We start from the raw sequence: 18,399 nt of genomic DNA, 5'->3' as shown, positions 1-18,399 counted from the left end.
ATGTGGGTCAGACTGTCTCCTGGCGCCTTCAGACCAAGTGTGTGTGTGTGTGTATGTGTGTGTGTGTGTGTGTGTGTGTGGAGGTTATGTGGTGGGCACAGCTGCTCTGGAAACAGCGAGAAGGTGCCGCGTCGGCCTGTGAGCTATGTGGGCTTCCTAGAAGAGCTGTGGAGAGAACTGACTGGAAATGTTGTGTTGAGGAGGCCGCCCACCCTCCCCCAGTCGCCTCTTTTGTAACGTTAGCCCTACACGCATGCACACACACACACACTCACTCACACACACACACACACACACACACACACACACACACACACCTCGTCTGAAGGCGCCAGGAGTGTTGACACTGTGTCACAGCATTGGGTTACATGTCAACATGGGTGCCAGTCAATATAGAGGCATCCGCATGTCGTGCTATACAACACACACACACACACACACATCCGCATGTCGTGCTATACAAGCTCCCCATCTTGGCCTTCATATTTAGATGAGTAGACACACACACACACATGCGCGCACACACACATGCACACACACACACACACACAAAAGCTGTTCAACTGCACCTCATGGTTTGTGGAAGCCAGCCAGCTGACCCAGTATTCATCCTGACACATAAGCAGCAGCAGTAGCATCCAGAGAAGCGCCAGTGTTAGCGTGCGTGTGTGTGAGTTTGTGTGTGTGTGTGTGAGTGTGTGTGTGTTCAGCTGTGTCCTGGCCAGGCAGTAGTCCAGTCAGAGTGGACGCTCAGCGGTGGCGTAGGCCACGGGACGGCCGGACAGCTGCTGCCGTGTGTGAGAAGCGGCCGCACGCAGGGGGTTGAGCGAGGCCAGCGCAGCGAGGAGGAAGTGCTGGACGAGAGACGGACTGGAGCTCAGCGCTGGAGTAGAAACTTGCATCATTAGCATCGACAGATATGTTGACGTTGACGTTGATTGCACCATACCTGTTTACAGCTGAGGGTTCTATTTAAAGGCTCTGGAAGTAAAACAGGTTTTTTTTTCCACTGATAAATGATTTGTTTTCTGTATTTATAGAGTGGTGTATGCAGTAGAGTACTTGAATTACTGGCATTCATCATTCAATTCAAAAAGTTGAAGCTGAGAAACACGAAAACATCCAGCTGCATTTCTGGTAAACAGCTGCTGGGTTGTCTGTGCCAACTTCCCAAAAAAGCATCGTGTTCTTGCAACACAAACAAGATTTAGAGTTTAGTCGCATAAATAGCGCCACGGCAGTAGTTTTTCAGCTAACACTTCATCACTAGTTTATACAATCTCTATTGTGCTGTGACCAGCTTATTAAGAACTGTGCAAAACACTGTTAAACTGAGTTGTGCTACTTCAGTTTAATGTAATGAGCAATTCAAGTTTCCACTTAATCTGCCGTTCAATATACATCACTGCAGCACTTCATTAGACTCCTAAACGGTTTGATTATTCCTCTGAAGTACACATTTAGGAGTTGTGTTCACGGTCTTGAAGTACACATTTAGGAGCTGTGTTCACGGTGTTGAAGTACACATTTAGGAGTTGTGTTCACGGTCTTAAAATGGCTTTAATGCAGCTAATGCAGCTATCTATCATACCCCACCCCCTCCACACACACCGTGCATCCACACACCCCCTCCACACACACTCTCCACACACACACCCTCCACACACCCCCTCCACACACACCGTCCATCCACACACACTCTCCACACACACCGTGCATCCACACACCCCCTCCACACACACCGTGCATCCACACACCCCCTCCACACACACTCTCCACACACACCCTTCGTCTGCTGCTGGATGCTGCAGGTGACACGTTAGCGTGTTAGCACATTAGCTAGCTTGTCTCCATCTTTATGAAGAACGGTTCCATCCCCAGGTACTCTGGATTGGTTCTGCACTTTTATTACACGTGGGCTGATGCCTGAATTGGCCCACCTGGTGTTTGGTTGAAACATACAGTAGGTCCTAATCAGAAGCCCTCCAAAGCCATGACATTGGCTGTGTCCCAATTTGCATACTCCTGAACTTGCAACATCTAATATGAGTGCAGAAGTGTGCAAATTGGAAGACAGCGATCAACTATATTATTTGCTCATGATATGTTGTAAAACATAGCAGGCATCATGCAGACATGTTAACTAGGTTAGAAACTTGATTTTCTCTAGAGAGTGTCTTTCATTGAATAGCGTATAATCTGTAACAAAATGTATAGACAAAAGAAGAAATGGCTATTAATTTGTAGACGTGCAAATCTAGATGTTTGTAAGGTTCAGTCCTGGTTTGGATATCTAGATGTTTGTAAGGTTCAGTCCTGGTTTGGATATCTAGGTGTTTGTAAGGTTTAGTCCTGGTTTGGTTTGGATCTATTTTGTTTTGTTTATCCCTGTTTGTGCGCACTGTCTCTGGTGCTGTCCAGCTGTTGCCCCAGACTGTGGCATGTGTAGACGAACAGAGATCGAGGGCGTGCAGTGTGGGGTCAAAGGTGAAATGCTGTCTGCCACAAAAGCAGGACCCTTGTTGACTAGCTCTTTTAAAGGTTGCCTGGTCAGCCACGGTGTGACAATGTGCCGCCTCAGCAGCACATCGCACTATTACTTTTTGAGTTTTATTAATTATTGATGTGTTTAATGTCAATGTCCTGTATTATTTGTTCCGTGTTAATGTTGTTGGGTACGTTCCTTGGCGCGCGAGGAAGTTGCTTAATGTGTGATCATGGGCGTTTGGGGTGTGTATGGTAAATGTTGATGTTATGAATGATGTTTATGTCCGCCAGATAGGGGCGGTGTGCCCTTTTATGGGTGTTTAGACTTCGCCGGTGTTGGCGGAAGTAGTTCATTGATTGGCCATTTAAATGCTAGCTTTCCCCTGTGTTGGGGCCGTCTTCGAAGTGTTTCGAGACGCGCGGTAAGAGGCTGCTGTGAACCTTGCGTGTATAGGTCTGCTTTTTGATAGTGGCATGTTGCCATTAAGAGACCTTAACTTTCGTCTTTGTTAAATGTTTGTTAGTCAATCTTTTTCATCTCACCTCGGGTGCGACCGATCGGAATCATGGACTATATTTTGATTATTTTTTCACGTTGTAAATAAAAACACTGTGGGCCCTCTTAAACCTGCTGTCTCGACCTGATTTCTCCTTCACCACTTGGCTATCCTATCACACATGGCATGGGGGGGGGGCAGAAACCTGAGTTGAGGGATATGTTCAGCTGTAGACATGGTAACCGCTGTGACTAAAGCTGTGCTTATTTTAAACGGCTCCTCTTCCAGACCGTCTCGGCAAATGTGTTTTTAACTCCCGCTAAGATAATGTTTTTAATTCCTTCTCCACCACCACAGGAGATCACTATCACACTATCACTATTTATGGCCCCTCACATTAAAAGCACAGAGCATCGGGATCTCCTGGGGAAAAGACACTGCGATAGCAACCCAGACCTCTCAATAACCATCACATTTGATATCCATACCATCTGTAAATGTTGATATCCATACCATCACTAAATTTAGCCCTCTGCAAAACAGCAACAACACAGATCAGCATCTGTAGGGGTCTACGCCATCACTAAATTTAGCCTATTGCAAAACAGCGACAACACCGGTCAGCTTGAGGTCGTCCAGATATGTTTACGCATGTGGTAGAGGTGTGGTGACCTAATTAACCCAGATCATCTGGGACCAATTAAGTTGTGCTGAAAAACAGCGGGAGTTCAGCCAGCGCTGGGTGTTATTGTCCTGCTGAGTGCAGCATGCAGGTCTCCTGCGCAGCGCTGGGTGTTATTGTCCTGCTGAGTACAGCATGCAGGTCTCCTGCGCAGCGCTGGGTGTTATTGTCCTGCTGAGGACGCCATGCAGGTCTGCTGCTCAGCACTCACTGAACCATCACAAGACTCATTTCACCATCTGCTGGAGCGGTAGCTGCCGCTTCCTCTGTGGGAGGAGAGAGGTTGTTATGTACTGTTACACCACGGTGTGTGATTCCGCTCAGCTGTGACATTGGGGCAACGGTAGTGTAGTGGTTAACGAGCTTGGCTAGCATGCAGTAGCTTGAAAGTTGTGGGTTCAATTCCTGGCTTCCACCGTTGTGCCCTTGAGCAAGGCGCTTAACCCTAAGTTGCTCTGTGGACAATGTAATCCCTTGTGATGTAGTTGACACATGTACATCACTTTGGACTAAAAAAGTGTCTGCTAAAGGTAATGTAATCCCGCTCAACTATGAAACTGCCCCCCAACTTCTCCCTTTTCCACGTTGTAGAGATGCCTCATCACTTCCCGAAGATTTGATTTCTTTGTTATGTTGTTATTTACTGTTTCATCAGTGTGTGTGATCCCTCTCAGCTACAGTATGAGATTGACCCTTGACCCCTCCCTCTCCCACGTTGTAGAGATGCCTCGTCAGTTCCCGAAGATCGCGCTGAGCGAGGTGGACGAGAAGGTGCGCCTGCTGGCGGAGCGGGTGTACGCGTCGGCGCTGAAGGAGGAGGACATCAAGGACACGCTGTCCATGTTCACCGTGCCCGAGGACTGCCCCATCGGCCTGCACCAGGCCAAGGAGCACGAGATCCTCAAGGAGATGGCCGAGCAGCACTCCGAGCTCAGCGCCAAGAGGTCATTACACTACATTACACTACATTACATTACATTACATTACACTACATTACACTACATTACACTACACTACACTACATTACATTACATTACACTACACTGCACTGCACTACACTACACTACACTACACTACACTACATTACACTACACTACACTACACTACACTACACTACATTACACTACACTACATTACATTACACTACACTACACTACATTACACTACATTACACTACACTACAGTACACTACACTACATTACACTACATTACACTACACTACACTACACTACACTACACTACACTACATTACACTACACTACAGTACACTACATTGCATTACACTACACTACACTACACTACACTACACTATACAGTACACTACACTACACTACACTACACTACACTACATTACACTACACTACACTACATACACTACATTACACTACACTACACTACATTACAAGACACTACACTACATTATATTACATTACATTTGGCTAAAGTTTTTTAACCAAAGCGACTTACAACATGGTAAACATTTTAAGCTTTTTAAAGCAATTCTAACAACAATTGTAGGAAGAAATGAAAATGTAGAGTGCAGTAGGAGTAAGTGCATCAATGAGCGCAGTTGTCTGGAGGGGGATACAGCTGGGAATGACCGCCTCCTTCTTGTATCTGTCAAGGTTGCCATGGTCATGGACACCTCGACAGGCACAATTAGGTCAGACAGGGGTCAACCAGGGCAGGTTGCTATGGGGACGGGGGTCAGGGGTTGGGGAGACGGGCCACAGGTGCGTTTGTAACGGAGTTGGAAATGACCACATCTGGACAAAGCGAAGTGCTTCAAATGGGGGGAATTTCTGTGTTGGCTGTCTAATCCACACGGCAGGGGCCTGTAGAACAGAGGGAGAGGAAAACGTTGCCAATATTTGCAAACAGAGCAAAATGTTGGAGGTGAACTGTTTTTTATTGAACTTTTAGATTTGAACATATTTTGCATAAATTCAAATGGTGATTCTTAGTGCAACATCCACGTGAGTTTATCAAGAACTGCCTCCTCACACAAACGTTCACAGTAAACTCAAAGCAAGCATCTACAAACTTTTGCTTTCGCCTCTTCTAATTTGAACTCAGAGAGTGTCAGGTTAAACAAGAAGGTCCTGAATGTTCTACCGAAGCCATTTGAAGTCAGCAGGTGCAGGGTGATTGGTATGTGTGTGTGTGTGTGTGTGTGTGTGTGTGTGTGTGTGTGTGTGTGTGTGTGTGTGTGTGTGTGTTTGGAGGTGTGTGTTGGGTGATAGGTGCAGGGTGATTGGTATGTGTGTGTGTGTGTGTGTGTGTGTGTGTGTGTGTGTGTGTGTGTGTGTGTGTGTGTGTGCGTGTGTGTGTTTGGAGGTGTGTGTTGGGTGGTAGGTGCAGGGTGATTGGAGTGTGTGTTTGGAGGTGTGTGTTGGGCGGTAGGTTGTGGGAGAGTCCTAGGTTAAATGAGGTAGCCCTGATGACGTCACCATAAGTGTCACCATTGGTGTTAATGGCAGTGCTGAGGTAGTCAGAGAGAGGCAGCAAGGTTTTGATTTCATAATGAGTCTATTTAGTCAGCGCATTTAACAGATGCTGTTCAACTAGCAAGACAGCTCAGGAGAGACTTCATTAAGGCCTCAGGTCATTCTGAAGGTGTTGAGCTACAACAAGAGGAACGTAATTTGTTCTTAGTCAACTCACCACTTGTCCCCATAGGAGATCAGTCTTTCCACAAGACATTGATTATACACAATAACCACACAAGACATTGATTATACACAATAACCACACAAGAGTTGTATCCAAGTTTGTATCTTGTCCCCTTGGGGGGTTGGATCCATGTGGATGTTGCCTCTTGGCGTTACTGACCCAATGATGCGTCTCCACAGAAAGAAGAATCTGATGCTGCGGCGCTCCCAGTCCATGTCCCAGCAGTTCCCCAGTAACGTGTGCCCAGACTGGGCCTTCTCCGTCATCTCGCCCCTCCTCTCCCCGACCGACACCACGGATGGCAAGAAGCACAAGAGTGTCCCAGAGTTCCAGAGGGTCACCATCAGTGGAGACTACTGTGCAGGGGTGAGGCCTCGCACATGCATGCCATATTAGTGGACACTACTGTGCAGGGGGGAGGGCTCGGACATGCATGCCATATTAGTGGACACTACTGTGCAGGGGGGAGGGCTCGGACATGCATGCCATATTAGTGGACACAAAGACTAGTTTTAAAGTGAATTTGCATAGGTTAGTGCATTCTGTTATTATTATCATTATTATCAACATACACAGTTGACATCTACAACACAAATTACATGTACAGTGGAACATCTACAGTAACTCATACTCTTATTTATTATTAAAAATGAACTTTAATCTTTAGTGTTTAAAGACTGCTGTGAGGAACACCACTTGCTGATAGTGCAGTGGGGGATCACACACACATTAGCGTAGGCTTGGGTTGGGAAAAGCGGAAGACTGTGTGGAAAAAACACATCACACACACATTAGAGTAGGCTTGGGTTGGGAAAAGCGGAAGACTGTGTGGAATGGGGGATCTCACACACACATTAGAGTAGGCTTGGGTTGGGAAAAGCGGAAGATTGTGTGGAACACCACATCACTCACACATTAGAGTGTGCTTGGGTTGGGAAATGCGGAAGACTGTGTGGAATGGGGGATCTCACACACACATTAGAGTAGGCTTGGGTTGGGAAAAGCGGAAGACTGTGAGGAATGCCCTCTGCGTGTTCCCGCTGCTGCAGGTCACGGTGGAGGACTACGAGCAGGCCGCCAGGAGTCTGCTGAAGGCGCTGGTGATCCGGGAGAAGTACTCCAAGCTGGCGTACCACCGCTTCCCCCGAACCACCTCCCGCTTCCTGCGCAACGCCAGCGACGACACGTGGAGCGAGGAGGACGAGGTCCTGCCAGGTTCGGATTCCTCCAGCGCTCCGAGCGCTCAGACGTTAGCTCACTAGGGGGTTGCTCGATTCCGTCCAAGATCCCTGAGGTTGAATTTTTTCGGGGTTTTTTTTTTCATCCTTCTGGACATACTTCTGACTGAGCTTGTTATTGTAGACATGTTGATGTTTGCGAGACATTAGCTAAACATTTCGATATGCTTTGGATTTCATCAAACTAATCAGTTGTCAGTGCTTGCTGGTCAGGAATGCAGCGGCTGTTCTCAGGCAGGACTTAGTCACGGCAGATGAGCGGCCGCATGGAAAAACCCTGCTCTTGATTTTCTACTCATCCATGATTGACAGCCTAGAGCCACGCAACTGTGAATATAGCACACCAACATTCACTAAGTTATGACCGTGAGGCACAGTCCCGGGTGTATTACACCACGGCTCTATGTTTAGATATTGAGACATTGGTGATTGAAAAATATGGCAGTCAGAAAGTTCATGTACATAAAAAAGTTCAGTGTAATATGAATCAAAATGGAGTTTATTGCCAGATGGGATTCCTTTGTTTTCCTTTGAGAATTTGTGTTGATGACATATGAGCATGAGAACACTGAAGGTGAGAAGTTGAGAGTGTTACCATGGTGAGGTGTTACCATGACATACTCAGTGGAGTACCATCACAGATGGAGGTAGATGTGGAGTCTCATCACAGATGGAGGTAGATATGTAGTCTCATCACAGATGGAGGTAGATATAGAGTCTCATCACAGATGGAGGTAGATATGGATGCCATCACAGATGGAGGTAGATATGGATGCCATCACAGATGGAGGTAGATATGGATGCCATCACAGATGGAGGTAGATATGGAGTCTCATCACAGATGGAGGTAGATATGGAGTCTCATCACAGATGGAGGTAGATATGGAGTCTCATCACAGATGGAGGTAGATATGGAGTCTCATCACAGATGGAGGAGGATGGAGTTGATGTAGCAATCTTGGAGAGCCGCTGCTCAGCAGGAGCCTTGGCATCCCATAATCTCGTAGCACAACAGGCTCAGGGCCCCACAGGGACTCACAGGGTTCAAGTCCGGCTTGAGGTCATCGTCCAGACCCACTCCGCCTCGCTCTCCCACTCATTTCCTGTCAATCTCTCACTGTGCTGTCGAATAGGGGTTTGAAACGGCCAGAAATATAACTCAGTGCAGTAAATCCACAACCTTAGTTCCCTTCCTCTTCCTCTTCCTCCCCAGACATCTGCCCCTGCCCCGGTGAGGGGGAGGACCCGTACTCCATGGAGGACGTCCCGCAGGACCTGAACTACGAGCTGAAGATGAAGGACGGCATCATCTACGTGTACGACGACGGCGAGGCGCTGAAGCAGGAGCGACCGCGCAGCCTGCCCTACCCCGACCTGGAGACCTTCGCCATCGACCTCAGCCACGTGCTCGCCATGATCGCCGACGGGCCCACGTGAGTCAACGCCGCGCGTTACCCTGGTGACAGCACCGTTTGTGACGTCATAATGCAAGCTCAGGGTGTTCTACATCAAACATAACCATGACAACCATGCGGTATGATGTAGCCAGTGGCCCTTGCTCAGTGAGTGCCAGAGATGGAATCATTTTCTTAACTTTGTGCCATTAAAAAAAACTGAGTTCCCCCTTTAGGGTTAAAATACCAACACAGCGTGCAGAAACTCAGTCTGTTCAATAGATATTAGATAGCGGCCCTTAAAATACTAAACCAGTAAAAGAGAAGTTAGGCATGTATCTGTGACAGAGGAAGCAAAGCGATCCAGCCACCTGTTGGAGCAGAGAGACTCGTCTCAGACAGTTGGCACGGCCTCGGCAACTCTGGCCCTGATGTGGCACGGAGCCCGTGGAATGGTGAGTCAGGCTTCTGACGCATCCGGCACGCTCCCCAGACACTGATTCATGCCAACCATATGCCATAGCTGCAGGGATTATGCCAACCATGTGCCATAGCTGCAGGGTTTATGCCAACCATATGCCATCGCTGCAGGGTGTTTTTTTATTTAAATCCCAGTGTTTTGGTCACGGTGAGCTTGTTAACACGGCGCTGCATACGTTGCAGTAAATCACACAGCTGAGCAGCAGTGCACTGCACACACACACACACACACACACACACACACACACACACAGGTCTGGGCTGAGCAGCAGTGCACTGCACATGGTCTGCATCACCAGTCACATGTCTAAGTGGAGCAGTAGATCAAGACATGGGGGGGGGGGGGGGGTCTGAGACGTCTTCTGGACTCTTGCGGCATTTTCATCGCCGATTGATTGATAACAAACACCTGAGTTAATATCCAGACTACACTAGACAGCATGCTGTGTCTACTACATGTAATGTAATGTGATGTAGTGCAGAGTACACTAGGCAGCATGCTGTGTCTACTAAATGTAATGTAATTATTTGATTGATTACTTGTGGCACTTGGAGTGGCCGAATCACAGCCAGGGTATCTCTCACCAATCCCACTCTCACTTATGCCAAATTGCTGAGATGTCTCCATAGAGTACCATTGAATACCTGACCGAATACCTCCTTTATGTATTGTATGTTCAGGAAGACCTACTGCCATAGACGTCTAAACTTCTTGGCCTCCAAGTTCTACCTCCATGAGATGCTGAATGAGATGGCGGAGCTGAAGGAATTGAAGGGCGTTCCTCACCGAGATTTCTACAACGTCCGAAAGGTAACCTCAAAACCATTTCACTAGCCATGAAGAATATTGCCTACAAGATTACACCATCACCACACAAGTTTGTGTTCTCACTCCCATGGTGTGTGTGTGTGTGTGTGTGTGTGTGTGTGTGTGTGTGTGTGTGTGGACAGGTGGACACCCACATCCATGCAGCTGCCTGCATGAACCAGAAGCACCTGCTGCGCTTCATCCAGACGACGTGTAAGACGGAGGCTGAGCGAGTGGTGACGGAGAAGAACGGCCAGAAGATCACGCTGAAGCAGGTGTTCCAGAACCTCGCCATGGACCCGTACGACCTCACAGTGGACTCACTGGACGTGCACGCGGTGAGATTACACAAACACACACACACACACACACACACACACACACACACACACAAGCAGGCCTGTGTGAGCCATGGACCCCTACGATCTCACAGTGGACTCACTGGACGTGCACGCGGTGAGATTACACACACACACACACACACACACACACACACACACACACACACACACACACACACAAGCAGGCCTGTGTGAGCCATGGACACCTACGACCTCACAGTGGCCTCACTGGATGTACGCGGTGAGATTCCACACCGGATTATATGTGTCATTTGTACTGTCTCACAGACAAACTGACATTCATTCATTCATTCATTCATTCATTCATTCATTCATTCATTCATTCATTCATTCATTCATTCATTCATTCATTCATTCATTCATTCATTTACTCATTCACTCACTCACTCACTCATTCATTCATTCATTGTGAGCCCTGGCCAAAGGTAGCATCGTTCCATCATTTTAGGGGCTGGTCCGGTCCATGATTTAATTCAGTACTGTTTTACTGAATTCAATTAATCGTTCCTGATGCTGAACTAGTAGTCTGTTTTTACTGTGCGCTCAAATATCCTAGCTTCAGGTCCTAGCTCAACGACATGTCTTGGACTGAATCAAACACCCCAGTCAATTAACACGTGGCTTCAGGAGTATAGAAGGGAAGAGTGAAATTGGAAACTTTTCATCTAATTCACAGAACTACATTTAAGAAGAAAGTGTCCAAGAATGTCTTCCATTTCATGATCAATCTATTTTTGTGAAACATTTGTAGTAATGTTCTCTCTGTGATTTCTTCTTCTTGTCTACCTCCCCAGGGAAGACAAACTTTCCACAGATTTGACAAATTCAACTCCAAGTACAACCCTGTTGGAGCCAGTGAGCTTAGAGAGATCTACCTGAAAACAGACAACTACATTGATGGAGAGTACTTTGCACGGATCATTAAGGTACATTTCGTAAATGCTCGGCCATATTCTACGCGAGTAGCACTTACTGTATGGCTGCACCAGCATGTCTTAGTCACATTGGACCTTGAAATCGTCAGCTAAAGGAAATGTAAATATATACAGTATGTGCAGTATATGTAACTATATACATAAATGTACAACACATGTATATGTCAATTTATGTAAGTGTACAGGAAATGTACAGTAAATGTAAAGATGTCAGTCAGGCAGGTAGATAGCTTTGACCTCATTAGTCAGAAGCAGTGTACTATTGCTACAAAGACCAAACAAGTACACTCCTGTGCCATTCAAACATTCACATTTGGATCAACTTAATTTATGTGCAATAACATTATTCAAAATGCAAACACTTAGACACCAAAAAGTGTTTATCAGTCAAATAATTTGGGTTTGTTGCAAACCCCTGAGTGGGTGGTAACTGATTATGCGGGCAGTTCTGCTTATGCAAACAAAGAGTGACCAGTTAGAGCCACATCATCCCGCCCACCTCACCCAGGAACAGGGACTTGCATGGAGCGCACACACACTGTGATGAGTTAATGGGACAATATTTATTTCTCCTTCTCCCTCTCTCTCTTTCTATTTATCATTCTTTCTCCGTCTTGTTTCTCATTCTCTCTCTCTCTCTCTCTCTCTCTCCCTCCCTCTCTCCCTCTGTCCGTGTGCTGTTATCAGGAGGTGTCTCATGATCTGGAGGAGAGTAAGTACCAGTATGCTGAGCCCCGCCTCTCCATCTACGGCCGCTCCCCGGACGAGTGGGAGAATCTGGCCAAGTGGTTCATCCAGCACAAGGTCCACTCGCCCAACATGCGCTGGATCATCCAAGTGCCCAGGATCTAGTGAGTGTGGCCCACACACACACACACACACACACACACACACACACACACACACACACACACACACACACACACACACACACACACACACACACACACACACACACGTGCGCGCATTATCATGGAAGCCTGTGTAATATACTGTGTATAAATATTTCTAAGACATAATATGTATAATACACAATGGATTTGGTCAATATTTCTAATACTTAATATTCGTAATAGGAATGGGTATGAAAGCCCCTTCATGGTAGTTTATCTCGTGTCTTTTTGGCACAAAGCATCTATTAAATGCCAGTCTTCAATCACTCTTGTTTTCCTTTCCAGTGATATTTTCAGATCAAGGAAAATAGTTCCCAACTTTGCAAAGATGCTGGAAAACATCTTCCTGCCGCTGTTTGAAGCCACCGTCAATCCTCAGCAACACAAGGAGATGCACGTATTCCTGAAATATGTGAGTTTCCCGAGTAGTTCTCTGGTAGTCTGTGGTGTTGTGGGTCCAGTCCTGAGAGAGCAGCAGAATGTTGAGTGACGTCTTTGTGCCACACAACGTTATGATTGGGAATAGAATTCCCATGCTTGGCTCCGTTTCTGATAGCTAAAAGAAAATATTTGCATAGCGCTTTTCCCAGCAGTGATGCCATATGGAAAGTGTTGTTTTTGTGAAGTTTGGGCCAGTAGTGCGGGACACGTGAGCACGTTTGGGTATGTTTGTACGCAACATTGTTTTGTTTTCCTGCTTGAGCTTGAGGCAGAGACCTTGTGACGCTCCCCAGGGCTTTGTGTTTTACTATTACTCTCCAGCCATGAGCGAACCAACATGTCCCCGTTTGAGCAGGAAAAACATTTGCATTCTACTTCACCACAAACACCCACAGACAGCAGTTTTGACGTGTGTGCAAGACCATCTGAGCCAACAGTGAATTAGTAGTTCAGTGAATTTGATAGATTGACGACAGTCTGTCAACAAAACACTATACGTTAGAACCTTTTGGAAATACAGAGCCACAATTGCTATTCAGTGGTTATCTTTGACATTCTGTTCCCTCCCAGAGCTGTCACTTGCATGTAGGCCTCTGCTCTGAATGCCCACACACCTGCAGTGTGTACTGTTACAGTAATGACGGGGAGAGGAGTTCAGATGAAATCCTTTTGCAACACAAAGGTCAGGTATCAAATGTCAGGGTGTTGCAAATCCAGTCTAATATGTCCACATGTTGAAATCCTACACGTCTGTGCCCGTCACGAGGCATTAGGCAAGGTTTTGTTTGAAGAACCCTCCAGAAGTACTGTATGCCTTAAGAACAAAAACACGTTGGATAACAGTGGAAATTTCCTGTGTCCTGCAGGTAACTGGCTTTGACAGTGTGGACGACGAGTCCAAGCACAGCGATCACATGTTCTCTTACAAAAGCCCCAAACCAGAGCAGTGGACCACAGACGACAACCCACCCTACAGCTACTACCTTTTCCACATGTACGCCAACATCATGGTGCTCAACAACCTCCGCAAGTGAGTAACACACTCAGGGACGGTGGGCCACTTGGGGCTTTTCTTTACAGAGCAAAATGCATTACACAGAGACATGCACTATTTACAGCCCACTATGAATCAACTAATCCTTTTGGTGGAATGAGCACTTGGACATGTTAGCTCCTTATCTGAATAAAGTATAAAACAGATAAATAGTAAAAACAGTTTGACATGTTACCTCCTTATCTGAATATATAAAACAGTTAAACAGTAAAAATAGTTTGACATGTTAGCTCCTTATCTGAATATATAAAACAGTTAAATAGTTTGACATGTTAGCTCCTTATCTGAATATATAAAACAGTTAAATAGTTTGACATGTTAGCTCCTTATCTGAATAAAGTGTAGAACAGTTGGCCGCTGACGGTCATGTGTCTTGTGCTGTGCTGTGCTGTGTTGTGTTGTGTTGCTGCTTCACGCTGACGGTCATGTGTCTTGTGCTGTGCTGTGCTGTGTTGTGTTGCTGCTTCACGCTGACGGTCATGTGTCTTGTGCTGTGCTGTGTTGTGTTGTGTTGCTGCTTCCCGCTGACGGTCATGTCTTGTGCTGTGTTGTGTTGTGTTGTGTTGTGCTGTGCTGTGTTGTGTTGTGTTGCTGCTTCCCGCTGACGGTCATGTGTCTTGTGCTGTGCTGTGTTGTGTTGTGTTGCTGCTGCATCACGCTGACGGTCATGTGTCTTGTGCTGTGCTGTGCTGTGCTGTGCTGTGTTGTGTTGTGTTGTGTTGTGTTGTGTTGTGTTGTGTTGTGCTGTGCTGTGCTGTACTGTGTTGTGTTGTGTTGTGCTGTGCTGTGCTGTGTTGTGTTGCTGCTTCACACTGACGGTCATGTGTCTTGTCTTGTGCTGTGTTGTGTTGTGTTGTGTTGCTGCTGCATAGGGAGCGTGGGCTGAGCACCTTCCAGTTCCGGCCGCATTGTGGCGAGGCCGGGTCCATCACCCACCTGGTGTCCGCCTTCCTCACCGCCGACAACATCTCGCACGGACTCAACCTCAAGAAGGTGAGCGCTCATTAGCAGGTGAATAAAGGTGCACGCACCGGACGGCTCCTGAGGAAGATTCTGGAGATGGAAGCGTCAGCATGTGCTACAGAACAGAAAAGAATCATATTTGGTCCCATTCAGTGTGCAGATATTCTTGCTTTTTTATAATCTATGGTTCTAATGTCTTGCACCTGAACCTGAAACATTTTTTGGACAGTTTTTAGACAGTCCTTTAAGTTATCTCTGTCCCTTCAGATATGGAATATATGAAATAAGTTCCTTTAAGTTATCTCTCTCCCTTCAGATACGGAATATATGAAATAAGTTCCTTTAAGTTATTGCTCTCCCTTCAGATACGGAATATATGATATAAGTTCCTTTAAGTTATCTCTGTCCCTCTGGCCTGTATAGTACTCTGAAACAGATGTTCACTGAAAGAGTGACTTATGGCCAGACTGTATGTGCAGCATATTACTTCTCTATTATTCCAGCCTTCATTCATGTGCTTCTGCCTCTCATCCCAGCCCACCTCCTGCCCCCCCCCCGCACCCCCCCCCCCCCCCGCAGGGGATACTGTGCGTACAATAGATGGGGTGTGTGAGCAGGAAGTGGTTGCGTAATCTCGGCCTGTGTGCACAGTTCCTGTGAGGCATTCCAGAAGTCCAGCCAGAGAGCTATCTAACAACGGAACACACGAACCTCACGAACCTCACAAACCTCGTAAACGTCCTGTTCAGATGCCTGCAGTGCACCTGTGTGGGCTAAAGATGCAGCGCGGTGTTGGCTAATGCTATTTAACACTATTTCATGCCATTACTCAAGAGAATATAAGAGGAGGGGTAGGGCCTTCATTCACATTGATTTGTACTCATTCACTGAATTTGATCATTTTCAGCTGAAGCTTAGAAGATTAGGACGTCCTATTAAAGTTGGAAATTTTAATTATTGTTTTGTACATTTGAATGTGCGTCAAGCATCCCCTTGTCTGATTCGCGTGGTGGCCTGAAAAGTTTGGTAAAACACGCTGCCACTACAACATCTCCGTCTTTGTTTTCCCAGAGTCCCGTGCTGCAGTACCTGTACTACCTGGCGCAGGTGCCCATCGCCATGTCACCCCTGAGCAACAACAGCCTGTTCCTAGAGTACTCCAAGAACCCGCTCCGAGAGTTCCTCCAGAAAGGCCTGTCTGTGTCCCTGTCTACCGACGACCCCATGCAGTTCCACTACACCAAGGTGAGCCCACAGCTAGACTCAATCAGTACTGCCAATAATACCGTTCAATAGAGTCCTCACTCAATACAGCCTTCACACACACATCCATTATTGCTGTTCAATAGAGTTCTCACTCAATACAGCCTTCACACACACATCCATTATTACTGTTCAGTAGAGTTCTCACTTATACAGCCTTCACACACACATCCATTATTACTGTTCAATAGAGTTCTCATTTATTCTAGAACAGTCTGTAGAATACTATAGTCTACAAAATATTTCAATGTGTGTGTGTGTGTGTGTGTGTGTGTGTGTGTCTGTGTGTGTGTGTGTGTGTGTGTTCACAGGAAGCACTGATGGAGGAGTACGCCATCGCAGCCCAGCTCTGGAAGCTCAGCACCTGTGACGTGTGTGAGATCGCCAGGAACAGCGTACTGCAGAGTGGCCTCTCACACCAGGTGACACACACACACACACACACACACACACACACACACACACACACACACACACACACTCACACACTCACACACTCACGTTTTTTTAGTGATGAAATAGATTCTCAATATGAGTGTTGTTTCTCTCAGTGGGTATTATTTTAGTCAGCATCAGACATTCAGACTTAAGCAACGGAATCTCTACCACCTGTGAATAGTGATCTCCTTTGTTTAGCACAGGGAGACCAATAGAGCTGTGAATAGTGATCTCCGTTTGTTTAGCACAGGGAGACCAATAGAGTTGGGGGTCTTTGAATGGCATCTGCATTAGCTGTTCTGCAACAGGGTGTGAGAAGTGTGTGAACCCAATGAGAACGTGTGAGCTCATCTGCAACAGATGACTCACGCTGTGCAAAGAAGGTGTTACTGAAGGCCAAGTTCATCCCAGTTTCTCTAAGCAGCTCAAAGCAATCGAGAAAAAACTGTCAAATTGTAACTCCATCTCCAAAAAACTTCTGAAGACCCAGCTCTTCAGAGAACATCTCCTCTAGTAGCTCTCCAGAGAACATCTCCTCTCATATCACTACTTACAACTAGTCTTGCTGATCCTTGATTTAGCACCTGACTGTAGCTGCCACTTGGCTGTTTAAAAGCAGCACTCATTGATGCTCTTATTGCACTCTACCTCTTTTACATTGTCCCAGAATTGGACTGTTTACCATGTTGTACGTCAGCCAAAGCGTCAGCCAAATACAATGCAATATAAGATGCAACTCATGGGTGTGTGTGTGTGTGTTTTCGCATGGCAAGTCAGCCACTAACCTCCACGTGTGTGTGCATGTGTGTGTCCAGGACAAGAAGCACTTCCTGGGCGAGGACTACCTGGAGGACGGGCCTGAGGGCAATGACATCAGACGGACCAACGTGGCGCAGATCCGCATGGCGTACCGCCACGAGACGCTGTGCAACGAGCTCTGCTTCCTGGTGGAGGCGGTCAAGGCGGAGGACCAGGCGGCGGACCAGGCGGCGGCCCAGTGACCACCGCGGTGACCTGAGGGGGCGGGAGGAGATCGGGGGGGGAGGCAGGGGTACAGGGGGGGGTCTTTGCGGCTTTAGATAGCACATGGGGCTCTTCTCATTCTTCTTTTTTATCTATCCTCCCTTCCTTCCTTCCTCGGTCCTCCGGCTCGTTCCCACTGATCTATAAAGAACACTGGATAGACTGTCCCATTGATGGCGCCCCATCATTCTTTATCTAGATCAGTGGGAACGAGCCGGAGGACTGAGGATCGAGGACCGAGGAGAGACGTTGAGAAGAGCCCAAGCAATCCACCCCGTGCCTTACACACCCAACATGGCTGCCTTCATGACCCACCTGACCATTGCCTTACACACCAAACATGGCTGCCTTCATGGCCATAAGCAAGAGAGGCTTAAAGCCAGAGATCTGTACCAGAGACACAGCAGCAGTGCACCCTACAGGAGGTGGCCCAGTTACACACAGCCATTAGACACTGCGGTAGGAACCTGCTGTTTGTCTCCTGCTGTGGCCCTTTATAGGAAAGATACTGTTTATGGTGTCCTTTTTGCAGGACACATTGGTTAAGATACGTGAAAATATACTGTTTATGGTGTCCTTTTGGCAGGACACATTGGTTAAGGTTTTACGTTTTTTTATTTGATGTATTTTTATTACTTACCTACTGAATAGATGTTCTTATGACTTTTTTTTATTGCTGTGATGGTTTATAACAAAACACTTTGCACGGGCTTGTTGCATGGATAAAGGGAGTCTTCTTGGAGCCCAGAAAACCTGATCCCTACCTGG

General features: G+C 46.8%; 1 protein-coding gene across 4 annotated transcripts in view; it reads left to right on the top strand.

Annotated features, from left to right (window-relative positions):
- The window catches only part of ampd3b (adenosine monophosphate deaminase 3b), a 26,740-nt gene extending 9,111 nt beyond the window's left edge, over positions 1-17,629 (top strand). For 3 of the 4 annotated variants that reach the window (XM_062547238.1, XM_062547240.1, XM_062547239.1), the window contains 14 exons: positions 4,388-4,610; positions 6,519-6,705; positions 7,389-7,554; positions 8,791-9,010; positions 10,133-10,262; positions 10,403-10,597; positions 11,416-11,547; positions 12,244-12,407; positions 12,735-12,861; positions 13,757-13,920; positions 14,817-14,937; positions 15,979-16,152; positions 16,482-16,592; positions 17,424-17,629. In XM_062547238.1, the coding sequence (XP_062403222.1) occupies positions 4,388-4,610; positions 6,519-6,705; positions 7,389-7,554; positions 8,791-9,010; positions 10,133-10,262; positions 10,403-10,597; positions 11,416-11,547; positions 12,244-12,407; positions 12,735-12,861; positions 13,757-13,920; positions 14,817-14,937; positions 15,979-16,152; positions 16,482-16,592; positions 17,424-17,609 (2,300 nt within the window). In that variant the 3' untranslated portion in view covers positions 17,610-17,629. Of the gene's footprint in view, positions 1-4,087; positions 4,197-4,387; positions 4,611-6,518; positions 6,706-7,388; positions 7,555-8,790; positions 9,011-10,132; positions 10,263-10,402; positions 10,598-11,415; positions 11,548-12,243; positions 12,408-12,734; positions 12,862-13,756; positions 13,921-14,816; positions 14,938-15,978; positions 16,153-16,481; positions 16,593-17,423 lie in introns of those variants that run through there. The other variant, XM_062547241.1, reaches the window with a different exon arrangement.
- The last annotated feature ends 770 nt before the right edge of the window (positions 17,630-18,399 follow it).

Source organism: Sardina pilchardus, chromosome 10 (genome assembly GCF_963854185.1).
Source record: "Sardina pilchardus chromosome 10, fSarPil1.1, whole genome shotgun sequence".
Taxonomy (NCBI): domain Eukaryota; kingdom Metazoa; phylum Chordata; class Actinopteri; order Clupeiformes; family Clupeidae; genus Sardina; species Sardina pilchardus.
The sequence above is the reverse complement of the archived record's forward strand: the minus strand, read 5'-3'. Positions and strand labels throughout refer to the sequence as shown.